At 43.8% G+C, this 24,739-nt stretch overlaps 1 protein-coding gene across 1 annotated transcript in view; it reads left to right on the top strand.

Annotated features, from left to right (window-relative positions):
- Positions 1 to 915: 915 nt before the first annotated feature.
- LOC115199866 (cAMP-specific 3',5'-cyclic phosphodiesterase 4D) overlaps positions 916 to 24,739 on the top strand; it is a 175,951-nt gene continuing 152,127 nt past the window's right edge. The window contains exon 1 of the mRNA XM_029762378.1: positions 916 to 1,955. Within this exon, the coding sequence (XP_029618238.1) occupies positions 1,678 to 1,955 (278 nt within the window). The 5' untranslated portion in view covers positions 916 to 1,677. The remainder of the gene's footprint in view (positions 1,956 to 24,739) is intronic.

The following is a 24,739-nucleotide window of genomic DNA, read 5'->3' as shown; positions in this document are numbered from 1 at the left end:
GAGGGTTACTCAATAACTAATGTGTGTCCTGCTTCTAGTGGGCTGAGGGTTACTCAATAACTAATGTGTGTCCTGCTTCTAGTGGGCTGAGGGTTACTCAATAACTAATGTGTGTCCTGCTTCTAGTGGGCTGAGGGTTACTCAATAACTAATGTGTGTCCTGCTTCTAGTGGGCTGAGGGTTACTCAATAACTAATGTGTGTCCTGCTTCTAGTGGGCTGAGGGTTACTCAATAACTAATGTGTGTCCTGCTTCTAGTGGGCTGAGGGTTACTCAATAACTAATGTGTGTCCTGCTTCTAGTGGGCTGAGGGTTACTCAATAACTAGTGGGTGCTTTTAGTGCTGCCTGCTGCACCACCTGACCAGTGATCCAGGAGTAACCTACGCCCTTCACTCTCATTTCTCTGTTTACACACACACACACACACACACACACACACACACACACACACACACACACACACACACACACACACACACACACAAGCATGCATTTTCACTCATGTGCATATACTGTACCCATACATATCCATACTGTGCACACACAGCCTAGCCCTGTCACACAACCATGTCTCATGTCTCATCTTAACAGACACTTACTCTTTGTCTTTCCTTCTCCCTGTCTTTCTTTCACTCCATCACTCAATCTCCTTTCTCTTCCCTGATCATTGTCCACACACACTCTCCAATACACACACAACCTTGTTCTGATCATTATGTATAGCCTACTCTTTGTCTCACACACACATTCACATACACATCCTCCCGCTGCGTCGGAGCCGAATTTCCTAGGCAACCATAGCGTGGATTAAAGGAGAGGAGATATAACTGTGGCAGTGCTGTACTGGGCTCTGACGCTCAGCGTTGCTCCAGAGGATCATTAGCACACAGACAGCCTGCAGTCTACACCAGGCTCTGCTAGGCACCAGAGGAGAGGCAGGGTAGGGCTGCGCTGGACTGGGCTGTTGCACTGGACTCTACTGTACTGGCTTACAAGGCTGGACTGCGACAGGACTGCACAACACCAAACTGGACTGGACTGGGTTACTGCACTGGAATAGGTCTGCATTATACAGGGCTGGGCTGTACCCAACTGTTCTACAGAGCTTTGCTGTGCATGACCGGACTGGGCTGCATTGGACTAGGTTGCACCTCACTGGCTTACATGGCTGTGCCGTGCCTGGCTGGGTAACAGTACGTTAAAGAGCTGGGAAAGACGGAACCCCCTTTCACTCTCCTCCTTCCCTCCATCCCTTCTCTCTCTCTCTGTCACACCTTCACAGCAACAGCTCTCAGTCCTCTCCAGCAGAAGAACAGAACAGACCTGAACATACGCATCCATCCATCAGCTGGAGAAAGAGAGAGACGGAAAGAGAACAAGAGTAATCTTTCATTTTCTATTTTTCTTTTTGGGTTGAATTCTGAATTCTTTGTTCAGTAAAAAAAGAAAAAGAAAAGAGGACTAGAGTAGAGAGTTTCCAATGCCTCTCCCGTGGGGTTTTGGATTGGAGATTTGGCACGTTGTTTAACTGCAGACATTTTAGCGGACTGCTGTGGACGGTCACTAGCTGTTCCAGACTGTTACTGTCGCATACGGTCCTCCTGGTTGACTGACTGTCGTATACAGTCATTTGGCTGTTTCTGGTGGTGGTGGTGGTGGTATACCCAGGTTGGGCATGGCCCAGCAAGCTGGCATGGGGGTTGGGGTGGCGGTTGGCGTAGGGGTGGACACCCTGGCCGTGCCCCCCATGGCCAAACATATCGGTCTGAACGAGGACCTGGTGAAGATTCTGAGAGAGAACCTGCTGCAGCCGGAGAGGACCCGGGGCCACCGCCGCTCGCCCTCCTCCATCTCCCCCCGCCTCTCCCCCCGGAACTCCCCTCGCCTGCTCCGCCGCATGATGATCAACAACAACAACCACAAACAGAGGAGGTTCACCGTCGCACACACATGGTGAGGGAATGGAGGTACTGTAGACAGGCTAGCAGATCTGCTGGAATGCTTGTGGACTTTAAAAGATGTGTGTGTTTGTTTGTCTGTGAGTGTCTCACACTGTGCCCAACCTTCAAAAATGAAAACACTGTTTGTGTTTGTGTGTATGCAAATGCACAATTTAAAGGACTTGTGTGTAGGACACTTCCCACCTACCACATTTGATTCCTTGGAAGTTTTTAGGTTGCAGAGAGGTTCTGAGAATGTTTTTCTGTGGTTCCTTGAAAGTTTTCCTGGGAGGTTTGATAAAAGCTGTACGAACAGAAATTAGGTTATTTAGAGGTTTTTGAATAACTTCTTCTGAATGTTTATATAAGACTTGTAATAACACTTGTAGCTTATTTTGGCGTAACTTTTTTTTACTCTAAGCACAGATATGACAACTGGAAATTCATGTCCTTAGGCATTAACCATGCAAACACATTTGTTTTCTATTGTGACATGGCATCAGTGGGATTCAAACCTATAATCTTCTGTTCTCTATCCATGGAATTAGTCCACTTCGCAGCCAGGATGGAGCTAGCATATAATGTTTTTGTAAGCATATAAAGCTGTTCATTGTAGTCTATTCAAAGAGAACCCATTTCAAAGGAGACAAGCACTCATTAATGTTCTCTGAACGGTTTAAGAACATTACTTTAAATAGAACCATAAAGAACCTGTAGGAAACGTTATGCTGAAGGACTGAAATTCCCACTGAAGAACATTCATTTTGTAACTTTCTTGGAATATTTTATGAACGTGACTTTAAATAGAATCATGAGGAAACCTGCAGGAAACGTTATGCTGAAGTACTGAAATTCCCAAAGAAGAACGTTGTTTCTTAATGTTTTCTGAACTATTTGAGAACATTACCAATGTCAAACCAGCTGGAGAACGTTCCTAGAACAAAATTGAAATGAAATGTAACCATGTTTAAACCTGTAGGAAACGTTATGCTGAAATACTGAAATTCCCAAAGAAGAACGTTGTTTCTTAATGTTTTCTGAACTATTTGAGAACATTACCAATGTCAAACCAGCTGGAGAACGTACCTAGAACAAAATTGAAATTAAATGTAACCATGTTTGAACTTTTAGGAGATGTTCTGTTAAAAAAATGAAGTACCAAGAAAATATATTTTTATATAGTTCCTTAAAAGCAACTTTTTTTTGTCAAATTCCTTAAAATGTAAGGAACTTGACAAAAAATCATTATTTTCTTGCTAAGAATGTTCCAAAGCCAAGCAACTGTCCTGCACCATTCCCAGAAAGTTGTGGGAAGGATGTATGCAAAATAACCATAGGACGTTGTTTGTTTGGGTGTGTGTGATTTTACATAAATTGTTTGAGTTTTAAATTATCTTCTTTGTTTGTTGTTTGTTTTAAAAGCTTTGTATTCTCAGTGTGTGTGTGTGTAGTAGTGTACAAAATCAAATCAAATTGTATTTGTCACATGCGCCGAATACAACAGGTGGAGACTTTAATGTGAAATGCTTAGTTACAAGCCCCCAACAATGCAGTTCAAGAAATAGAGTTCTGAAAATATTTACTAAATAAACTAAAGTAAAAAATAATATAGAAAGTAACACAATAAAATAACAATAATTACAGGGGGTACCGGTACCGAGTCAACATACGGGGTACAGGTTAGTCGAGGTAATTTGCACATGTATGTAGGGATAAAGTGACTATGCATAGATAATTAACAGCGAGTAGAAGCAGTGTGGGGGGTTGTCAATGTAAATAGTCCGGGTGGCCATTTGATTTTACCATTTTTGGGGCCTTCCTCTGACACCACCTAGTATATAGGTCCTGGATGGCAGGAAGCTTGGCCCCAGTGATGTACTGGGCCGTACGCACTACCCTCTGTAGTGCCTTGCGGTCGGAGGCTGAGCAGTTGCGATACCAGGCAGTGATGCAACCCGTCAGGATGCTCTCAATGGTGCAGCTGTAAAACCTTTTGAGGATCTGAGGACCCATGTCAAATCTTTTCAGTCTCCTGAGGGGGAATAGGGGGAATTTTGTTGTGACCCTCTTCATGACTGTCTTGGTGTGCTTGGACCACGTTAGTTTGTTGGTGATGTGGACACCAAGGAACTTGAAGCTCTCAACCTGCTCCACTACAGCCCCGTTGATGAGAATGTGGGCGTGCTCGGTCCTCCTTTTCCTGTAGTCCACAATCATCTCCTTTGTCTTGATGATGTTGAGGGAGAGGTTGTTGTCGTTGCACCACATGGTCAGGTCTCTGACCTCCTCCCTATAGACTGTCTCATTGTTGTTGGCGATCAGGCCTACCACTGTTGTGCCATCAACAAACTTAATGATGTTTGTTGGAGTCGTGCCTGGCTGTGCAGTCATGAGTGAACAGGGAGTACAGGAGGGGGCTGAGCATGCACCCCTGAGGGGCTCCCGTGTTGAGGATCAGCGTGGCGGATGTGTTGTTACCTACCCTTACCATCTGGGGGCGGCCCGTCAGGAAGTCCAGGATCCAGTTTCACAGGGAGGTGTTTAGTCCCAGGGTCCTTAGTTTAGTGATGAGCTTTAAGGGCACTATGGTGTTGAACGCTGAGCTGTAGTCAATGAATAGCATTCTCACATAGGTTTTCCTTTTGTCCAGGTGTGAAAGGGCAGTGTGGAGTGCAATAGAGATTGCATCATCTGTGGATCCTTTGGTGTGGTATGCTAATTTGAGTGGGTCTAGGGTTTCTGGGATAATGGTGTTGATGACCAGCCTTTCAAAGCATTTCATGGCTACAGACGTGAGTGCTACTGATCGGTAGTCATTTAGGCAGGTTACCTTAGTGTTCTTGGGCACAGGGACTATGGTGGTCTGCTTGAAACATGTTGGTATTACAGATTCAGACAGGGAGAGGTTGAAAATGTCAGTGAAGACACTTGCCAGTTGGTCAGCGCATGCTCGGAGTTCACATCCTGGTATTCCGTCTGGCCCTGCGGCCTTTTGAATGTTGACCTGTTTAAAGGTCTTACTCACATCGGCTGCGGAGAGCGTGATCACACAGTCGTTCGGAACAGCTGATGCTCTCATGCATGTTTCAGTGTTACTTGTCTCAAAGCGAGCATAGAAGTTATTTAGCTCATCTGGTAGGCTCGTGTCACTGGGCAGCACTCGGCTGTGCTTCCCTTTGTAGCCTGTAATAGTTTGCAAACCCTGCCACATCCGACGAACGTCGGAGCCGGTGTAGTACAATTCGATCTTAGTTCTGTATTGCCGCTTTGCCTGTTTGATGGTTCGTCGGAGGGCATAGCGGGATTTCTTATAAGCTTCCAGGTTAGAGTCCCGCTACTTGAAAGCGGCAGCTCTACCCTTTAGCTCAGTGTGAATGTTGCCTTTAATCCATGGCTTCTGGTTGAGGTATGTACGTACAGTCACTGTGGGGACGACGTCCTCAATGCACTTATTGAGAAAGCCAGTGACTGATGTGGTGTACTCCTCAATGCCATCGGAAGAATCCCGGAACATATTCCAGTCTGTGCTAGCAGAACAGTCCTGTAGTTTAGCATCTGCTTCATCTGACCACTTCTTTATAGACCTAGTCACTGGTGCTTCCTGCTTTGTATCCATCTATGTGTGTGGAGTAAAGGTGGTCTGAAATGCTTTTCCCTCTGGTTGCACAATTAACATGCTGATAGAAATGAGGTAAAACTGATTTAAGTTTCCCTCCATTGATACCAGGAGCGCCACCTCTGGATGAGCGTTTTCCTGTTTGCTTATAGCGGTATACAGCTCATTGAGTGCGGTTTTAGTGACAGCATCGGTCTGTGGTGGTATGTAGACAGCTACGAAAAATACAGATGAAAACTCTCTACGTAGATAGTGTGGTATACAGCTTATCATGAGATACTCTAGTTCAGGCGAGCAAAACCTCGAGACTTCCTTAGATATCGTGCACCAGCTGTTGTTTACATATATGCATAGGCCCCCGCCCTGTCTTCCCAGAGGCTGCTGTTAGAGTACCGATAGAGTGTATAACCTGCCAGCTGTATGTTCTTAATGTCGTTGTTCAGCCACGACTTGGTGAAACATAAGATATTACAGTTTTTAATGTCCCATTGGTAGGATATACGTGCTTTCAGTTCGTCCAATTTATTTTCCAGCGATTGAACATTAGCTAGCAGGATGGAAGGCAAACGCAAATGAGCCACTTGTCGCCTGATCCTCACAAGGCACCCTGATCTTTTTCCGCGAAATCTCAGTTTTCTTCTACAGCTAATGACGGGGATCTGGGCCTGGTCGGGTGTCCGTAGTATATCCCTCCCTTCCGACTCATTGAAGAAAAACTCTTCATCCAATTTGAGGTGAGTAATCGCAGTTCTGATGTCCAGAAGCTCTTTTCGGTCATAAGAGATGGTAGCAGAAACATTATGTACAAAACAAGTTACTAACAACGCGAAAAAACACAAAATAGCATGGTTGGTTAAGAGCTGATAAGACGGCAGCCATCCCCCCGGCGCCATCGTCAGCTGATGATTAACCTCCCTGGGCGAGTCCCACCCTAGTCAACAGCCAGTGGAATCGCATGGCGCCAAATACAAATACCTCAAAAATGCTATAACTTCAATTTCTCAAACATATTACTATTTTACACCATTTTAAAGACAAGACTCTCATTAATCTAACCACATTGTCCGATTTCAAAAAGGCTTACAGTGAAAGCAAAACATTAGATTATGTCAGGAGAGTACCCTGCCAAAAATAATCACACAGCCATTTTCAAAGCAAGCATATATGTCACAAAAACCAAAACCACAGCTAAATGTAGCACTAACCTTTGATGATCTTCATCAGATGACACTCCTAGGACATTATGTTATACAATACATGCATGTTTTGTTCAATCAAGTTCATATTTATATCAAAAACCAGCTTTTTACATTAGCATGTGATGTTCAGAACTAGCATACCCGCCGAAAACTTCCGGTGAATTTACTAAATTACTCATGATAAACGTTGACAAAAAACATAACAATTATTTTAAGAATTATAGATACAGAACTCCTTTATGCAATCGCGGTGTCAGATTTTAAAATAGCTTTTTAGCGAAAGCACATTTTGCAATATTCTGAGTACATAGCTCGGCCATCACGGCTAGCTATTTTGACACCCACCAAGTTTGGGCCTCACTAAACTCAGAATTACTATTAGAAAAATTTGATTACCTTTGCTGTTCTTTGTCAGAATGACTCCCAGGACTTCTACTTCAACAACAAATGTTGTTTTGGTTCCAAATAATCCATAGTTATATTCAAATAGCTCCGTTTTGTTCGTGCGTTCAGGTCACTATCCGAAGGGTGTGAGTGCATTTCGTGACAAAAAATGTCAAAATATTCCATTACCGTACTTAGAAGCATGTCAAACGCTGTTTAAAATAAATGTTTATGCTATTTTTCTCGTAAAATAGCGATAATATTCCAACCGGGCAACGTTGTATTCATTCAAAGGCTGAAAGAAAAAAATGGAGAATTCTCGTGAACGCGCATCTCAGTCTTACTGTCCCCAGGCTGACCACTCACAAACTCTCCTGCTCTTCTTCGCCCAGAGACAACAAACACCCCATTCCACTTTCTGGCGGCTTTAGAGAGCCAATGGAAGCCTTAGAAAATGTCACATTACAACACAGATGCTGTATTTTCGATGGAGATGCAACAGAAGGACAACAAATTGTCAGACAGGGCACTTCCTGTATGGAATCTTCTCAGGTTTTGGCCTGCCATATGAGTTCTGTTATACTCACAGACACCATTCAAACAGTTTTAGAAACTTTAGAGTTTTTTTCTATCCAAATCTAGTAATTATATGCATATTCTCGTTTCTGGGCAAGAGTAGTAACCAGTTTAAATCGGGTACGTTTTTTATCCGGCCGTGCAGATACCCCAACAGGTTAAGGTGTGTTTTCCCACTAAGCCATTTCTCACCTTGTCAACATAATTACTGTTACCCAGGGGCGGACTGAGATAATAATTAGGCCCTGGCATTTTATCTACACCAACCCACATCACTGTGCCAACTCATTTTCCCCTGGTGTCACTGGTGCCACTAACTTTTACAGTGGGTGGCACCAGACCATGATTTGGTCGGACCCATATCATGAGTAATCATCTTATAAAGTCATTCACAGTGCTTTATTAAGAAGTATGATACATAGATTACTGGGGTATTCAATAAATAAGTTGTTTCATCTAACACAGGAATGAATGATTCAACCTAATCCAGTGATTGTCATGAATTTCAGCTTGACTATTAGACTATAGTTGCTATATTTTACTGTCAAAACAGGACTCCAAAATGTTCAGACTTTTTGTTTTGTTCAATGGAGTTGAGTTACATACAACTGTATGGGCAATAACTAATATCATAGGCTAATTAGTTTGGGCTTCAACACCTGAGGAATTGGAAACTCAAAACACATTAACTAGATATCTAACTCTAAATATAATACCCACTGATAATAGCCATGTATTCATCCAACAGTTAATATAATGTCCCCCAAAAAGTTTTGCTATTACCCATGAGACTTATTAGGCCTATGCCTTTACAATGGCCGGTGCACATTTTGCGGGACCTCAGCCTATCAGAAAACCAGGACGACCTAACTGATCATCCAAAGGCTCATTATAGATTAGTATAACAGGGAAATTGTGAAATATCATTAAAAATATATATATTTTAACGCCAGCCATGTCACTTTTTTCATTGTATAATTTTTATATAAAAAAACTTTTTTGGTGTGTGTCTCAATTTTGACCAGTCCACCCAACTAAAAACTAATCCAGCCCATCTGGCATTTGCCAGAATTGCCAGATGGCCAATCCAACCATGCCGTTAACAGTCATAACAACCATGGCACTGTATGTGTCAGTGGAGGCTGCTGAGGGGATGACAGCTCATAATAATGACTGGAACAGAGCCAATTGAATGGATACCATTCCACTTATTCCACTCCAGCCAATACCTCAAGCCTGTCCTCCCCAATTAAAGGGCCACCAACCTCCTGTGGTATGTCTGTTGTGTGCGTGCATGCATGTGTCTGTATGTGGGGGTGTAAGAGAGAGACAGAGAATTGGGAGAATGCAGTGAAAAATAAGGGATTAAAAATCAGTTTTGTTATGAAAGTACCTGCTTTTTATTCTATCCTGGCTGCTAGATGGGTTTATGCTTTAACCGACTCCCATGACAGTTGTTGTTATGCCATAGCCGACATGCTATAAACAATACTATTCACCTTCGTGTTGTATTTTTGATACATCTCTTCTTCCATCACCTCGTAAGTGTGGAGCTGCAGTTGCTGAAAAAAAGAGTCTCCTATCTATCCCTGTCTGCCTCCTCTGCCTTTTACCATCCTCTCCCCCTCCCATCCTCCCTCCTCTCCTCTCTTCCCCTCCTCTTCCCTCTCTCCTCCAGGGAACCTCTCCAAGGCCATTTTTTATGTGATTCAAATCCCATTTATTCAACACTTCACCATCCTGTTCGCCGTTAATCTTCTTTTTCTTCTCTCTTTCCTCCGCCTCTTCTTTCATCTTCCTTTTCTCTCCCGACCGTTTCCCCTTCCTCACCTCTCCCCCTCTGTCCTCTGCGCACTTCCTTTTCTCGCTCCATTTCTATCCTTCCTTCCCCTCTCCTTTTCTCCTTTCTCCATTCTCCCCTCCCCCTTCTGTCCCTTCCCATCCATTCTCTCTTCCCCCATTCTTCCTCATCTCTACCCACTCCTTCTCCCCCTCCCATCCCTCATTTTCCTCCTCTTGATGTGATGGAACTAATTCTTCTGAGAGAGATGAGTGGGATTTGGGAGCTCTAGCCAGGATATGCTATTGCCTTCCTTAGCTTTTCTACATCTTAAATTTCACACTGACTTCAGAGGGAGAGAGAGAGAGAGAGCTAGCACATAACGTTCTGAGAACTGTGTTTCTTAGAGCTTGGTGAAAGCATGGTTGTCGTATAGTTATTCTGGATACAACCATCGCACAACTTTCTGGGAACGGTGCAGGATAATTGCTTGGCTTTGGAACATTCTCAGCACATTTAAGGAACTTGACAAACATTTTATTTTCTTGGTATTTTATTACTTTAACAGAACATTTCCTAAAAGTTCAAACGTATTTACATTTCATTTCAATTTTGGTCTCCATTTCAGTACTCAAGCATAACGTTTCAAACAGGTTTCCTCATGGTTCTATTTAAAGTCATGTTTTCAAATTGTTCCGAGAACATTAAAACTTTCCATAAAAACCACAAGAAAACGTTAGTATCGTTCAGAGAACGTTCTAAGAATGTTATGATCGGCGATGGCTAGAAGGCCGGTGACGTCGAGCACCACTCGAACAAGGAGAGGGACCGACTCCAGCGAAAGTCGTGACAATATTCTTGCCTCCCAACCGTTTTTTTAGATAATTGTCACATTGTCAAATTTAAGGCCTCACCCAAAATGACAATTATGAGTTCTCCTAAACTGATTTAAAATTCTAATAGTTTGCCTAATTTTGGTTTCTGTTACAAAACAAGCAATCTATAGTGTAGAGATGTAAGGATTGACGCTGGTAGAGACGAGAAGCAGGTACAGGGAGTGAACATTTAATAGCAACAGACATGGAACAGGACAGGACAGCATCTGGACATGAACACATAATGACATTAATGCTGATACGGGGCACAAACTGGGGAGTAGACAGTTATAGATGAGGTAATCAACAAAGGGAAGGAGTCCAGGTGAGTCCAATGAGCGCTGCTGCGCGTAATGATGGTGACAGGTGTGTGTAATTAAGGGCAGCCTGGCTCTCGAGCTCCAGAGAGGGAGAGCAGGAGCAGGCTTAACAATCCCCCCCCTCTAGGGACACCACCTGGTGTCCCAACTGGGCAAGCCTGACGGGCCGGCCGAGGCATAGGCGCTGGAAAAGCCGGCTGGGGTGTAGAAGCCAGACGGACCAGCAGAGGTGTGGGAGCCTGGCGAGCCAGCTCACGTGTGGGAGCCTGATGATCCAGCTGAGGCATGAAAGCCCGACGATCCCGCTGAGGCGTGGGAGCCCGACGAACTGGCTGAGGCATGTGAACCTGATGGGCAGGCTGAAGCAGGACGTGGGGTGGGCGCCTGCCGAGCCCACTGAGGCAAGAAGACCTCAAGAGCCAGCTAAGGCGTGGAAGCCCAACGAGCTAGCTGAGGCACACCCGGTTCCCTCAGCGACGGCACCCGGACCCGACATCACCAACCAAAACAAGAACCCCAAACTCCCTGATGCTTCTTTTAGTGGTGTCAGCATTCTTTAAGGATCGACACTGGTAGACGAGAAGCAGGTACAGGGAGTGAACATTTAATAACCAACGGACATAGGACAGGACAGCGTCTGGACATGAACACATAACGACATTGATGCTGACACGGGGAGCAAATGGGGGAGCAGACAGTTATAGACGGGGCAATCAACAACGGGAAGGAGTCCAGGTGAGTCCAATGAGCACTGCTGCGCGTAATGATGGTGATGGGTGTACGAAATGCAGGGCAGCCTGGCGCCCTCGAGCGCCAGAGAGGGAGAGTGGGAGCAGGCATGACAAGAGAATCCTTGTACCATCTAAACCACTGTGAAATATATTTTCAATAACCATAAATGTTGTATTTTCAGCTGTTTGAAAGTAAAAGGTTCAAAAACAAAAGTTAAGAACGGGAAGCATAGAAATAATGCACATAAAACCACTTCTTAGACTTGCTTTCAATGAGAATGACAGATCTATAACTCACATTTCTATGTGAATTTGTTCAGGTCGCCCAAAAAGTTACATATTGCAGCTTTAACACTAGCACTGCTGGGCTTTGAGGGACCACCCATTCTGACTGCAACATTCAGTATTTGCATGCTACTGCACTGCATGAATCTAGCATCGTATTTGCAGTCCGAGAAAATTCGACATTATTTGAAATGACTGGAGACAAGCAGAATCTTGTAATACTACAACAGAGCAGGACAACGAATGAGCGCATGCTGCAGCACCACAGAGGTTTTGATTTCTATACAGGCTATGGTTTTAAAAGAGGATAGTCTAGGTTTGTAGCAGTGCTGAAGTTGTCTATCAACTGTAAAACTGTAGGTCAACAGAACCAGTTACAACTGAAGTATCTGACCATCAATGAATTCGAGAAAAAGCCATTTGTTTTTTAAACAGCAGCCACATATCATCAGGTAGGCCTATATGCACTTGTAACTTTTTTAATCTGGGAAACTATCATTTTCAAATGTATTACATTTTAGTCCATGATGTTGTTGTGACAAAGTAGATTTGTGTTAACTGTGATTTGTGCACGGGCATTTAAAAACATCTGCTAGGCTATATTAACAAACTAGGCATGCATAGCTCACCGCATAGCTCAAACCAAACTTGTGTTTCTTCTATTCAAACGCCCGTTCGTTTGCAATTTCGACCTGTTAAAGCCAGTGCTCTACTATTTTCAAACTGTTGTGCAAGGATGGGATAATTTACCTGTCTTATATCAGCTTGCTTGTGCTCAGATGGGAGGGGTGGAAATATTTGAGGTGTGTCCTTAAAAACATTCAGAGTGCACATTTTAGGCAGCGTTGGTAGGCATATTTAAGACCAACCAAAAGCTGGTTTTAGCGGTAATGCGGTTGGTTATGGAATGACAGAGCAGAAACACAGCCTATCCAGGTGTGATGCACACTGGCCATATATGAAACAAGAGTAATGTGCTTTTGGTGCCTGTAACTTCATATTTAAAAACGTAAAAAACTAATGTTTTTTCACCATTTTATTTGATTAAAATCCAAGCATAGTCTCCCTTCAATGAAGGCTGTTTAATTTTTGTCCTGCCAAATGCAATCAAGTAGACTTGTCAAGACCGTTGATAAAGGGTTTGGCTTGTGAGACCGCTTGGAAACAAATCACCAAAGCAGGAGCAAAACAGTGAGCTGACATTCCCTTTTAATCTATGTATTGTAGGCAGGCCTACTATATTTTCGTCATGCTTTGGAGGTGCGTAAAAACCCCTCCATGATGTAGGCTACATTTTATAAAATGTTTATTTCACCTTTATTTAACCAGGTAGGCCAGTTGAGAACAAGTTGTCATTTACAACTGCGACCTGGCCAAGATAAAGCAAAGCAGTGAGACACAAACAACAACACAGAGTTACACATAGGATAAACAAAAGTACAGTCAATAACACAATAGAAAAATCTATATACAGTGTGTGCAAATGGAGTAAGGAGGTAAGGCAATAAATAGGCCATAGTAGCGACGTAATTGCAATTTAGCAAATTAACACTGAAGTGATAGATGTGCAGATGATAATGTGCAAGTAGAAATACTGGTGTGCAAAAGAGCAAAAAAGTAAATAAAAACAATATGGGGATGAGGTAGGTAGTTGGGTGGGCTATTTACAGATTGGCTATGTACAGCTGCAGCGATTGGTAAGCTGCTCAGATAGCTGATGCTTAAAGTTAGTGAGGGAGATATAAGTCTCCAACTTCAGCGATTTTTGCAATTCGTTCCAGTCATTGGCAGCAGAGAACTGGAAGGAAAGGTGGCCAAAGTGGGTGTTGGCTTTGGGGATGACCAGTGAGATATACCTGCTGGAGTGTGTGCTACGGGTGGGTGTTGCTATGGTGACCAGTAAGCTGAGATAAGGCAGAGCTTCACCTAGGAAAGACTTATAGATGACCTGGAGCCAGTGGGTCTGGCGACGAATATGTAGCGAGGGCGAGCCGACGAGAGCATACAGGTCACAGTGGTGGGTGGTATATGGGGCTTTAGTAACAAAACGGATGGCACTGTGATAGACTGCATCCAGTTTGCTGAGTAGAGTGTTGGAGGCTATTTTGTAAATGGCATCGCCGAAGTCGAGGATCGGTAGGATAGTCACTTTTACAAGGGTATGTTTGGCAGCGTGAGTGAAGGAGGCTTTGTTGCTCGTTGGGAGGTTTGTTAACACAGTGTCCAAAGAAGGGCCAGATGTAAACAGAATGGTGTCATCTGCGTAGAGGTGGATCAAGGAATCACCCGCAGCAAGAGCGACATCATTGATATATACAGAGAAAAGAGTCGGCCCGAGAATTGAACACTGTGGTACCCCCATAGAGACTTCCAGAGGCCTGGACAACAGGCCCTCCGATTTGACACACTGAACTCTATCTGAGAAGTAGTTGGTGGACCAGACGAGGCAGTCATTTGAGAAACCAAGGCTGTTGAGTCGAAAGCCTTGGCCAGAGTCGGTGAAGACAGTACTGTGTTTTATCGATGGCGGTTATGATATGGTTTAGTACCTTGAGCATGGCTGAGGTGCACCCGTGACCAGCTCGGAAACTGGATTGCACAGCAGAGAAGGTACGGTGGGATTCAACATTTCAGTGATCTGTTTGTTAACTTGGCTTTCGAAGACTTTAGAAAGGCAGGGCAGGGCAAGGCAACAAAGGAGTGGCTCAAGAAGAAGCACATTAAGGTCCTGGAGTGGCCTAGCCAGTCTCCAGGCCTTAATCCCATAGAAAATCTGTGGAGGGAGCTGAAGGTTCGAGTTGCCAAACGTCGGCCTCGAAACCTTAATGACTTGGAGAAGATCTGCAAGGAGGAGTGGGACAAAATCCCTCCTGAGATGTGTGCAATCCTGGTGGCCAACTACAAGAAATGTCTGATTTGGGTGAAGGAGAAGCTGGGGAGGCTCGGGCAAGTAGCTGTGGGGGGTGCGGAGCTGTTGGCCGGTGTTGGGGTAGCCAGGAGGAAAGCATGGCCAGCCGTAGAGAAATGCTTATTGAAATTCTCGATTATCGTGGATTTATTGGTGGTGACAGTGTTTCCTAGCCTCAGTGCAGTGGGCAGCTGGGAGGAGGTGCTCTTATTCTCCATGGACTTTAGTGTCCCAGAACTTTTTGGAGTTAGAGGTACAGGATGATAATTTCTGTTTGAAAAAGCTAGCCTTTGCTTTCCTAACTGACTGTGTGTTTTGGTTCCTGACTTCCCTGAAAAGTTGCATATCGTGTGGACTATTCTATGCTAGTGCAGTACGCCATTGGATGTTTTTGTGCTGGTCAAGGGCAGTCAGGTCTGGAGTGAACCAAGGGCTATATCTGTTCTTAGTTCTACATTTTTTGAGTGGGGCATGCTTATTGAAGATGGTGAGGAAATTACTTTTAAAGAACAACCAGGCATTCTCAACTGACGGGATGAGGTCAATATCCTTCCAGGATACCCGGGCCAGGTCGATTAGAAAGGCCTGCTCGCAGAAATGTTTTAGGGAGTGTTTGACAGTGATGAGGGGTGGTTGTTTGACCACGGACCCATAGCGGATGCAGGCAATGAGGCAGTGTTCGCTGAGAACTTGATTGAAAACAGCAGAGGTGTATTTGGAGGGCAAGTTGGTCAGGATAATATCTATGAGGGGGCCCATGTTTACATATTTACGGTTGTACCTGGTGGATTCCTTGATGATTTTTGTGAGATTGAGGGCATCTAGCTTAGATTGTAGGGCAGCCGGGGTGTTAAGCATATCCCAGTTTAGGTCACCTAACAGAACGAACTCTGAAGATAGATGGGTGGCAATCAATTCACATATGGTGTCCGGGGCACAGCTGGGAGCTGAGGGGGGTCTATAACAGGCAGCAACAGTGAGAAACTTATTTCTGGAGAGATTCATTTTTAAAATTAGAAGCTCAAACTGTTTTGGCATAGACCTGGAAAGTATGACAGAACTTTGCAGGCTATCTCTGCAGAAGATTGCAACTCCCCCCCCCCTTTGGCAGTTCTATCTTGATGGAAAATGTTGTAGTTGGGGATGGAAATCTCCACATTTTTGGTGGCCTTCCTAAGCCAGGATTCAGACACTGCAACGACATCAGGGTTGGCGGAGTGTGCTAAAGTAGTGAGTAAAACAAACTTAGGGAAGATGCTTCTGATGTTAACATGCATGAAACCAAGACTTTTACGGTTACAGAAGTCAACAAATGAGAGTGCCTGGTGACACACAGGGGCTTGGTGAACCTCTACATCACCCGAGGAACAGAGGAGGAGTAGGATGAGGGTACGGCTAAAGGCTATCAAAACTGGTCGTCTAGTGCATTGGGGACAGAGAATAAAAGGAGCAGATTTCTGTGCGTGGTAGAATAGATTCAGGGCCAGTCAGGGCCATCACATATATTCATGCCCATCATTTACATTTTACATTTTAGTCATTTAGCAGACGCTCTTATCCAGAGCGACTTATGAAACGAGAGATGAGAACCTTGGTGAATACCGGTAAACCTCATATTTAGAAGTTATTTTCCTGTAACTGTTGCTTGTTTCCCATTTCATCAACTGAGCTACAATGAACCAGACAGCATCTCTGCAACAAGTCCAACTCATTTGAGTACTACCTATGAGGAGAAAGGGGACTCCACACACGGTCTGTTGACAGTGTGTGACACAATCTGTCATTGGGTGGAACAATCAGTGCCAAGTAATGACTTCTAATGACTTGCAAACATACAGTACACAGTATTACCTCTATTCTTACAACCTCTGCCTCCGATCTATCCATGTAGTAGTACCTAATATGGGATATTTACTTGTACATATCTTACATGTGCTCATTGCTCAGTGAAGATGCCCTTCAGTGTTGCCCACCACTACTGTCCTGCAGCCACATCTGGTACTCCTAAATTGACAGATGGACACACAGACATGCTGACACAGACAGTCAAAGAGAGAGGCATGCACACACACACAAAGCTGGGCCAAAAAGCTAAACAAAATGTTTTATTTTACATGTGACGTTACACTATATAGTCTGATGACATGCTTTCAGATAATTCCCTTGTTTTTGAATAACCACGTACTCTTCTAGAGTAACTTTAGTGCATCATAGCTTGCTAGCTAGCTGTGGTAGAAAATAAATAACCATGCTAGTTATCCAGCTAATTGTTTGAATGCACCTTCCAAATGTGAAATTACAAGACAAAAAGCCACTTACCTAAAGGTGTTCCATGATGTCTTCCTTGTTGTGAAAGTAGCTAGCTAGCTAGGCTAGCCAGTGCCAGTGGGCTAGCAAGCTAACATTAGCCAGTAGTGCTTGTTCATAGCCAGCTAACGGTGACTAACCCTATTCCGCACAAATGTGCGCAACCGCTACATTCAAACAAGGCTGCAATGAAAACTAATGGGACTGTAGCGACTGTGTTGACATCAAAATCTGGGGTGTGAACTACGTTTCTATTCAAGAGTTGATTGACATGGTAATAGCTCTATGGTATTGGAGAAAAGTTGAAAAAACGGACCCCTCCGACGTTGTACGTTACATCGTGACATGTCATGGAGTAACGTACAACACGCATAAAGCAACTAATTCTGTCTTACAGCCTCTCTCCACCAGGTGTAGCACTTCTCTAACCGTTTAAAAACAAGAAAGGGACAGGGTAAGGGGGGATACCTCGTCATTTTTTGCATCATCACTGCAAGCTATCATGACTCTTAAAAGCCGCTGTTTACTTCTGAAGATCACTTTAGCACTGCTCTAAAAACCCGATTCAAATTCGACACAAACCTTCAAAAAGGTATGTCATGACACATTATATAAACTCTTTATATTGTTTTATTTGCATTTAGAGGCCATAAGGTGATAAGTTGGACAGATCGAGTGAAAAAAGCCGTTTCCCCACACATCTCTCCTTCTCACTATCACGCAATAAGATTTGCTTCCACACCCGCCATTTTTAAAAAGACCAGACGGAGCTCATTGCCTTCTTGAATCATGCAGAGACTGGCATCATGAAGGTCTCGTCATTGATTTTGTTGGAAAGGGGAGAATTTGTGCTTTACAATGGTATTGACATTACAGTTGATCTGGAAGTATTACGTTTTTTGGGCGCTAAAATAAGGTAAATTGTACGGACCAGCGCGATGTACAAAAGTGAGTTAGTTCACATTAGCTACTAGCTACATATAATAGCCAATTAGGAGAGAATAAGCAGGAAATCCATAATCCTCCAACCAGGATTTCTGGAAAACCAGGGAATGTGTCTCCCTGGTCTCCTCCACTAAGCTTTATGGTCCTCCCGCGAGCTCCTCGCACACACTGGCCGTTTTTCTTCTTCTTAGGTTTATTGGCAGCCTACATCCGAAAATGTGTATTGCTGCCACCTCCTCTCCTTGATCATCACAATTTTAGATCTTTACATTGGTATAAAATAAATAAATCCAACCCCCCTGACCCCAACCTACATGCACTACAATACCTATCCCTATCCTACTAGCCTTAAGATCTATATTAGCAAAAGACGGGCAGAACAGGCCTCCATTAACATCGACGGGGCTGTAATGGAGTGGGTCGAGAGTTTCAAGTTCTTTGGTGTCCACATCACCAAAGAACTATCATGGTCCAAACACACCAAGACAGTTGTGAAAAGGGCATGAAAACACCTTTTTCCCCCTCAGGAGACTGAAAATATTTGGCATGGGTACCCAGATACTCAAAAAGTTATACAGCTGCATCATCGAGAGCATCCTGTCCGGTTACATCACCGCCTGGTATGGCAACTGCTCGGCATCTGTCCGTGAGATGCTACAGAGTGCAGTGCGTATGGCTCAGTACATCACTGGGGCCAAGCTTCCTGCCATCCAGGACCTATATACTAGGCGGTGTCAGAGGGAAACCCAAAAATTGTCAAAGACTCCAGTCACCAAAGTCATTGACTATTCTCTCTGCTACCGCATGGCAAGCGGTACCAGAGTGCCAAGTCTAGGCCCAAAAGGCTCCTTAACAGCTTCTACCTCTAAGCCATAAAACTGCTGAATAATTAATCCAATGGCCATCCGGACTATTTACATTGTCACCCCCCCTCTATTTGTTTTTACACTGCTGCTACTCGCTGTTTATTATCTATGCATAGTCACTTTAATATCTAACAATTCACAAAAATACACACAAATCTAAAATAACTTCTGATAATTTTCTTGCCTTAGTACCTGACATGCATATCTTAGACCACTTTTTGCAAAACGTTAAATACAAATGTTGTTTGTCAGGTTGAGAGGAATGTGACATATATGGAAAGAGAGTGAAAGAGAGGAGAGAGAGAGACTGTCTTATAGTTGTGCAGCATGGAGTCGTGTCTTGGTGTGTGAGAAATATAATAATAATAGTAATAATAATAATAATACTTCCCGCTCCTTGGCAGAGATGTGTTTATTTTTCTTAAAGGAGTGGATATACTGTCTTGCCATGATGAAAAGTCAATAGATTTTTTTTCCAAAACCATTTTTATGCCACATTGTTACAGTGCTGCGATTCCTTTTAGAATTTCAATGCTATGAATTTGACTTTACTCAATAGATTCCAAATATGACAGGCTCCATGAAAAGAAAGAAAGGTTATTGAGGATTGACTACAGGGGTGATACAGTTGTTAAATATAAGGTTAAATGTGGGTACCCTATAAGTAGGGTTGCAAAATTCCGGTAACTCTTCCAGAATTCCCAGGTTCTCCAGAGATCGTGGTTGGAGGGCACACCCAGCGATGAACTGTACTGTAAAGTGACAGAAAGACAAATTTCAGGCCCTGTGAGTGACTCTAATTGTCAGTAAGACTAAGGACTGAAGTCCATTTACTCTCAATCAGCCTCTCATTGTTTTACAGCTCCAGAAGAGAGCAGTGCAGCAGTGCAGGGCAGTTAATCTGATGGTTTACAGCCCCCTAGGCTCCACTACACACTCAATAAAACTACACACACATTCTCTCTCTCTCTTTCTCTTGCTCTGTCTGTGCTGTAGTGATATAAAGCTCCTAGAAGTAGAAGATGGAAGAGATTATAAATATACACAGCTTAGTATTCACAGAGGTTGTGAAGGGGATTCACATTTAAGTTAGTTTAACTGTATATTGTCCAAATTATCATAGTGGTATTTGTTTTATTATAGATCTGGGTAATACAGTATTGTCAGAATATTCCAGTCTTTACCTACATAGAGGATGTTTGTTTCTGGCATAGGTTAATCATACAGCAGCAAGCTCTGCTCGCTCTTCTTATATTAGGTCCTGTGAGCTTTTGTCTCTTTTCAGTTGAGCTGAGTGGTAAATAATCCTTCCACTGTATTTGTTATAGTATTCAAAAGCAGTGACTCCTATTTAGTGAAATGGTGACAGGAGTCCCATTTGGGGCTATATTTGAGCTACATGGGCTTTATAGAGACACAAACACACTCATGGTGTACAATTTACTAAGGACATAATGTGGAATGAGACAGTGGTTTAGGAGATGGATTTTCTGTCACAGGGTCACTGGTGGTGTCACGACTCAGGATATGACCCAGATGCAGACACGGGAGGCAGATAGTACAGTTCTCAGAAGATTTATTAGAAACATGGGGCAGGCGAAGGGCAGGTCGAGGGCAGGCAGATGTTCGTGATCAGGTCAGAGTCAGGCAGGTACAGGACGGCAGGCAGGCTCAGGGTCCGGGCAGGCAGAGGTTCGTAATCAGGTCAGAGTCAGGCAGGTACAGGACGGCAGGCAGGCTCAGGGTCAGGGCAGGCAGAATGGTCAGAACCGGGAAAAACTAGGAAACAGAACTAGAGAAACAGGATGGCGGGAAAGAACGCTGGTAAGACCTGACAAGACAAGACGAACTGGCAACAGACAAACAGAGAACACAGGTGTAAATGCACAGGGGATAATGGGAAGATGGGCGACACCTGGAGGGGGGTGAAACAGATCAGGGTGTGACAGGTGGGCCATTATGTTTCTGATCATAGTAAATTTCAAAACACAAAATACATCCGCAATAGAAATTGAACCTTAATCTCATCCCAGGTTGTTGCTGTAAATTAGAATAACAGTAGTAGTCAACATACCGGGTTAACATAAGGGCTAATGAAGAGACAAATGAATCTCACAAGAGACAGTGGAGTGTAACCACATACTATAAATTGAGTATGTGCTTGACTGCTTTACAGCTCATTTCTGTAATGTTCTCTCTATACAATAAAAGGGAAGAAGAGTCAACGATAGCGATTTGGAATCCATCTGCTGAACGGCAATCATTTCTCACTTCCATTGTCCAATGACAGAATGGTTGCCATGGTTTCATCCATATGAGATAGTGTTTGTGTGTGTGTGTGAGAGAGAGTGGTATAGGTGTCAGTGGCATGGGGAGATTGGCTATGCTGTTACTCCTCTATTCTGAACTGAGACCTGCTTCTCATAATGACTGGTTAATTGCTGTTGAGTGCTGCCACTGCATCATCATGACAGGGACCATAGTGAATTAATTGAATTAATTGAATTAATTGAATTAATTGAATTAATTAAATAGGATCTCAATGGTTTTGACAACCGCATGACATCTATTTAGATGGACAGACACATACACTTTAACATCTTTATTTGAATCTACCAATGAAATTGACATTAAAATAGGATCCAAACATTTCAAAGGTCCCTGTATGCATGGACACTCAAGGGTACAGAAAGCACCTTCTTTTCTAAACAGCTAGGCTGCCCACGACAGCTGAAACAGAGCACTACCTAGCCAACTGTATTGCCCTAGTCATTGGCAGCAACGCACACGAACACACACAAAACCCTCTGCTTCTGCCTAGGCTGAATCACAGAACTTGTCCAGAGTGGTCCTCTTGCCTAGCTGGGGAGTAGGGTTGTGGGGATGATGATGATGATGATGAGTGTGGACTATATCTACTAACCATATCGAGTGAATGTCAGGTGTTATGTCAGGTGTACTATGAGACGGATATAAGACCATTACAAACATTATTACGAGCCATCCTCCAAGCAGCCTCCTGTGATGCGCACGGTTCTGATGCCTATCCCCTCCGCTCTCCCTCACGCTGGCTCGGATACTTTGAAGAATCTCAAATATAAAATATATGTAGTAGTAACAGGAGTAGTAACAGGAGCAGTAACAGGAGTAGTAACAGGAGTAGTAACAGGAGTAGTAACAGGAGTAGTAACAGGAAAAGTAACTGGAGTAGTAACAGTTACAGGAGCAGTAACTGGAGTAGCAACAGTAACAGGAACAGTAACAGGAGCAGTAACCGTAAAAGGAGCAGTAACAGGAGCAGTAACAGGCGCAGTAACATGAGCAGTAACAGGAGCAGTAACATGAGCAGTAACGGGGCAGTAACTGGAGCAGTAAGAGGAGCAGTAACAGGATTTGTAACAGTAAAAGGAGCAGTAACATGAGTAGTAACAGGAGCAGTAACAGGAATAGTAACAGGAGCAGTAGCAGGAGCGGTAGCTGGCGCAGTAATTGGAGCAGTAACAGTAACAGGAGCAGTAACATGAGCAGTAACAGGATCAGTAACAGGAGTAGTAACAGGAGCAGTAACAGGAGCAGTAACAGGAGCAGTAACAGGAACAGTAACAGGAGCAGTAACTGGAACAGTAACAGGAACAGTAACAGGAGTAGTAACAGGAACAGGAGTAGCAACAGGAGTAGTAACAGAAGCAGTAACTGGATTAGTAACAGTAACAGGAGTAGTAACAGGAGCAGTAACAGGAGTAGTAACAGGAGCAGTAACAGGAGAAGCAACATGAGTAGTAACAGGAGCAGTAGCAGGATTAGTAACAGTAAAAAGAGCAGTAACATGAGCAGTAACAGGAGCAGTAACAGGAGCGGTAACAGGAGCGGTAGCAGGAGCAGTAACAGGACCAGTAATAGGAAGAGTAACTGGAACAGTAACTGGAGCAGTAACAGGAGCAGTAACAGAAACAGTAACTGGAACAGTAACAGGAGTAGTAACTGGAGCAGTAACAGGAATGGTAACAGGAACAGTAACTGGAACAGTTAATGGAACAGTAACAGGAGTAGTAACTCGAGCAGTAACAGGAATGGTAACAGGAACAGTAACTGGAACAGTAACAGGAAGAGTAACAGGAAGAGTAACAGGAGCAGGAACAGTAACTGGAACAGTTAATGGAACAGTAACAGGAGTAGTAACTGGAGCAGTAACAGGAATGGTAACAGGAACAGTAACTGGAACAGTAACTGGAGCAGTAACAGGAACGGTAACTGGAACAGTAACTGGAGCAGTAACTGGAGCAGTAACAGGAGCAGTAACAGGAACAGTAACTGGAACAGTTAATGGAACAGTAACAGGAGTAGTAACTGGAGCAGTAACAGGAATGGTAACAGGAACAGTAACTGGAACAGTAACTGGAGCAGTAACAGGAGCAGTAACAGGAACAGTAACAGGAAGAGTAACTAGAGCAGTAACAGGAACATTAACAGGAGCAGTAACAGGAGCAGTAACAGCAGCAGTAACAGGAACAGTAACAGGAGCAGTAACAGGAGCAGTAACAGGAGCAGTAACAGGAGTGGTAACAGGATTAGTAACAGTAAAAGGAGCACTAACATGAGTAGTAACAGGAGCGGTAACAGGAACCGTAACTGGAACAGTAACAGGAGCAGTAACAGGAGCAGTAATTGGAACAGTAACAGGAGCAGTAACAGGAGCAGTAATTGGAACAGTAACAGGAGCAGTAACAGGAGCAGTAATTGGAACAGTAACAGGAGCAGTAATTTGAACAGTAACAGGAGCAGTAACAGGAGCAGTAAATGGAACAGTAACAGGAGCAGTAACAGGAGCAGTAACAGGAGCAGTAATTGGAACAGTAACAGGAGCAGTAACAGGAGCAGTAATTGGAACAGTAACAGGAGCAGTTACAGGAGCAGTAACAGGAACCGTAACTGGAACAGTGACAGGGGCAGTAATAGGAACAGTAACAGGAGCAGTAGGAACAGTAACAGGAGCAGTAACAGGAGCAGTAACAGGAGTAGTAACAGGAGTAGTAACAGGAGTAGTAACAGGAGCAGTAACAGGAGCAGTAACAGGAGCAGTAACAGGAGCAGTAACAGGAGCAGTAATTGGAACAGTAATTGGAATAGTAACAGGAGCAGTAACAGCAGCAGTATTTGGAACAGTAACAGGAGCAGTAACAGCAGCAGTATTTGGAACAGTAACAGGAGCAGTAACAGCAGCAGTATTTGGAACAGTAACAGGAGCAGTAACAGGAGCAGTAACAGGAGCAGTAACAGGAACTGTAATTGGAACAGTAACAGGAGCAGTAACAGGAGCAGTAATTGGAACAGTAACAGGAGCAGTAACAGGAGCAGTAACAGGAGCAGTAACAGGAGCAGTAATTGGAACAGTAATTGGAATAGTAACAGGAGCAGTAACAGCAGCAGTATTTGGAACAGTAACAGGAGCAGTAACAGCAGCAGTATTTGGAACAGTAACAGGAGCAGTAACAGCAGCAGTATTTGGAACAGTAACAGGAGCAGTAACAGCAGCAGTATTTGGAACAGTAACAGGAGCAGTAACAGGAGCAGTAACAGGAGCAGTAATTGGAACTGTAATTGGAACAGTAACAGGAGCAGTAACAGGAGCAGTAATTGGAACAGTAACAGGAGCAGTAACAGGAGCAGTAATTGGAACAGTAACAGGAGCAGTAACAGGAGCAGTAATTGGAACAGTAACAGGAGCAGTAATTTGAACAGTAACAGGAGCAGTAACAGGAGCAGTAAATGGAACAGTACCAGGAGCAGTAACAGGAGCAGTAACAGGAGCAGTAATTGGAACAGTAACAGGAGCAGTAACAGGAGCAGTAACAGGAGCAGTAATTGGAACAGTAACAGGAGCAGTAACAGGAGCAGTAACAGCAGCAGTAATTGGAACAGTAACAGGACCAGTAACAGGAGCAGTAATGGAACAGGAACAGTAACAGGAGCAGTAACAGCAGCAGTAAGAGCTGATGATGGAGTTC

Source organism: Salmo trutta, chromosome 9 (assembly GCF_901001165.1).
Source record: "Salmo trutta chromosome 9, fSalTru1.1, whole genome shotgun sequence".
Classification (NCBI taxonomy): domain Eukaryota; kingdom Metazoa; phylum Chordata; class Actinopteri; order Salmoniformes; family Salmonidae; genus Salmo; species Salmo trutta.
The sequence above is the reverse complement of the archived record's forward strand: the minus strand, read 5'-3'. Positions and strand labels throughout refer to the sequence as shown.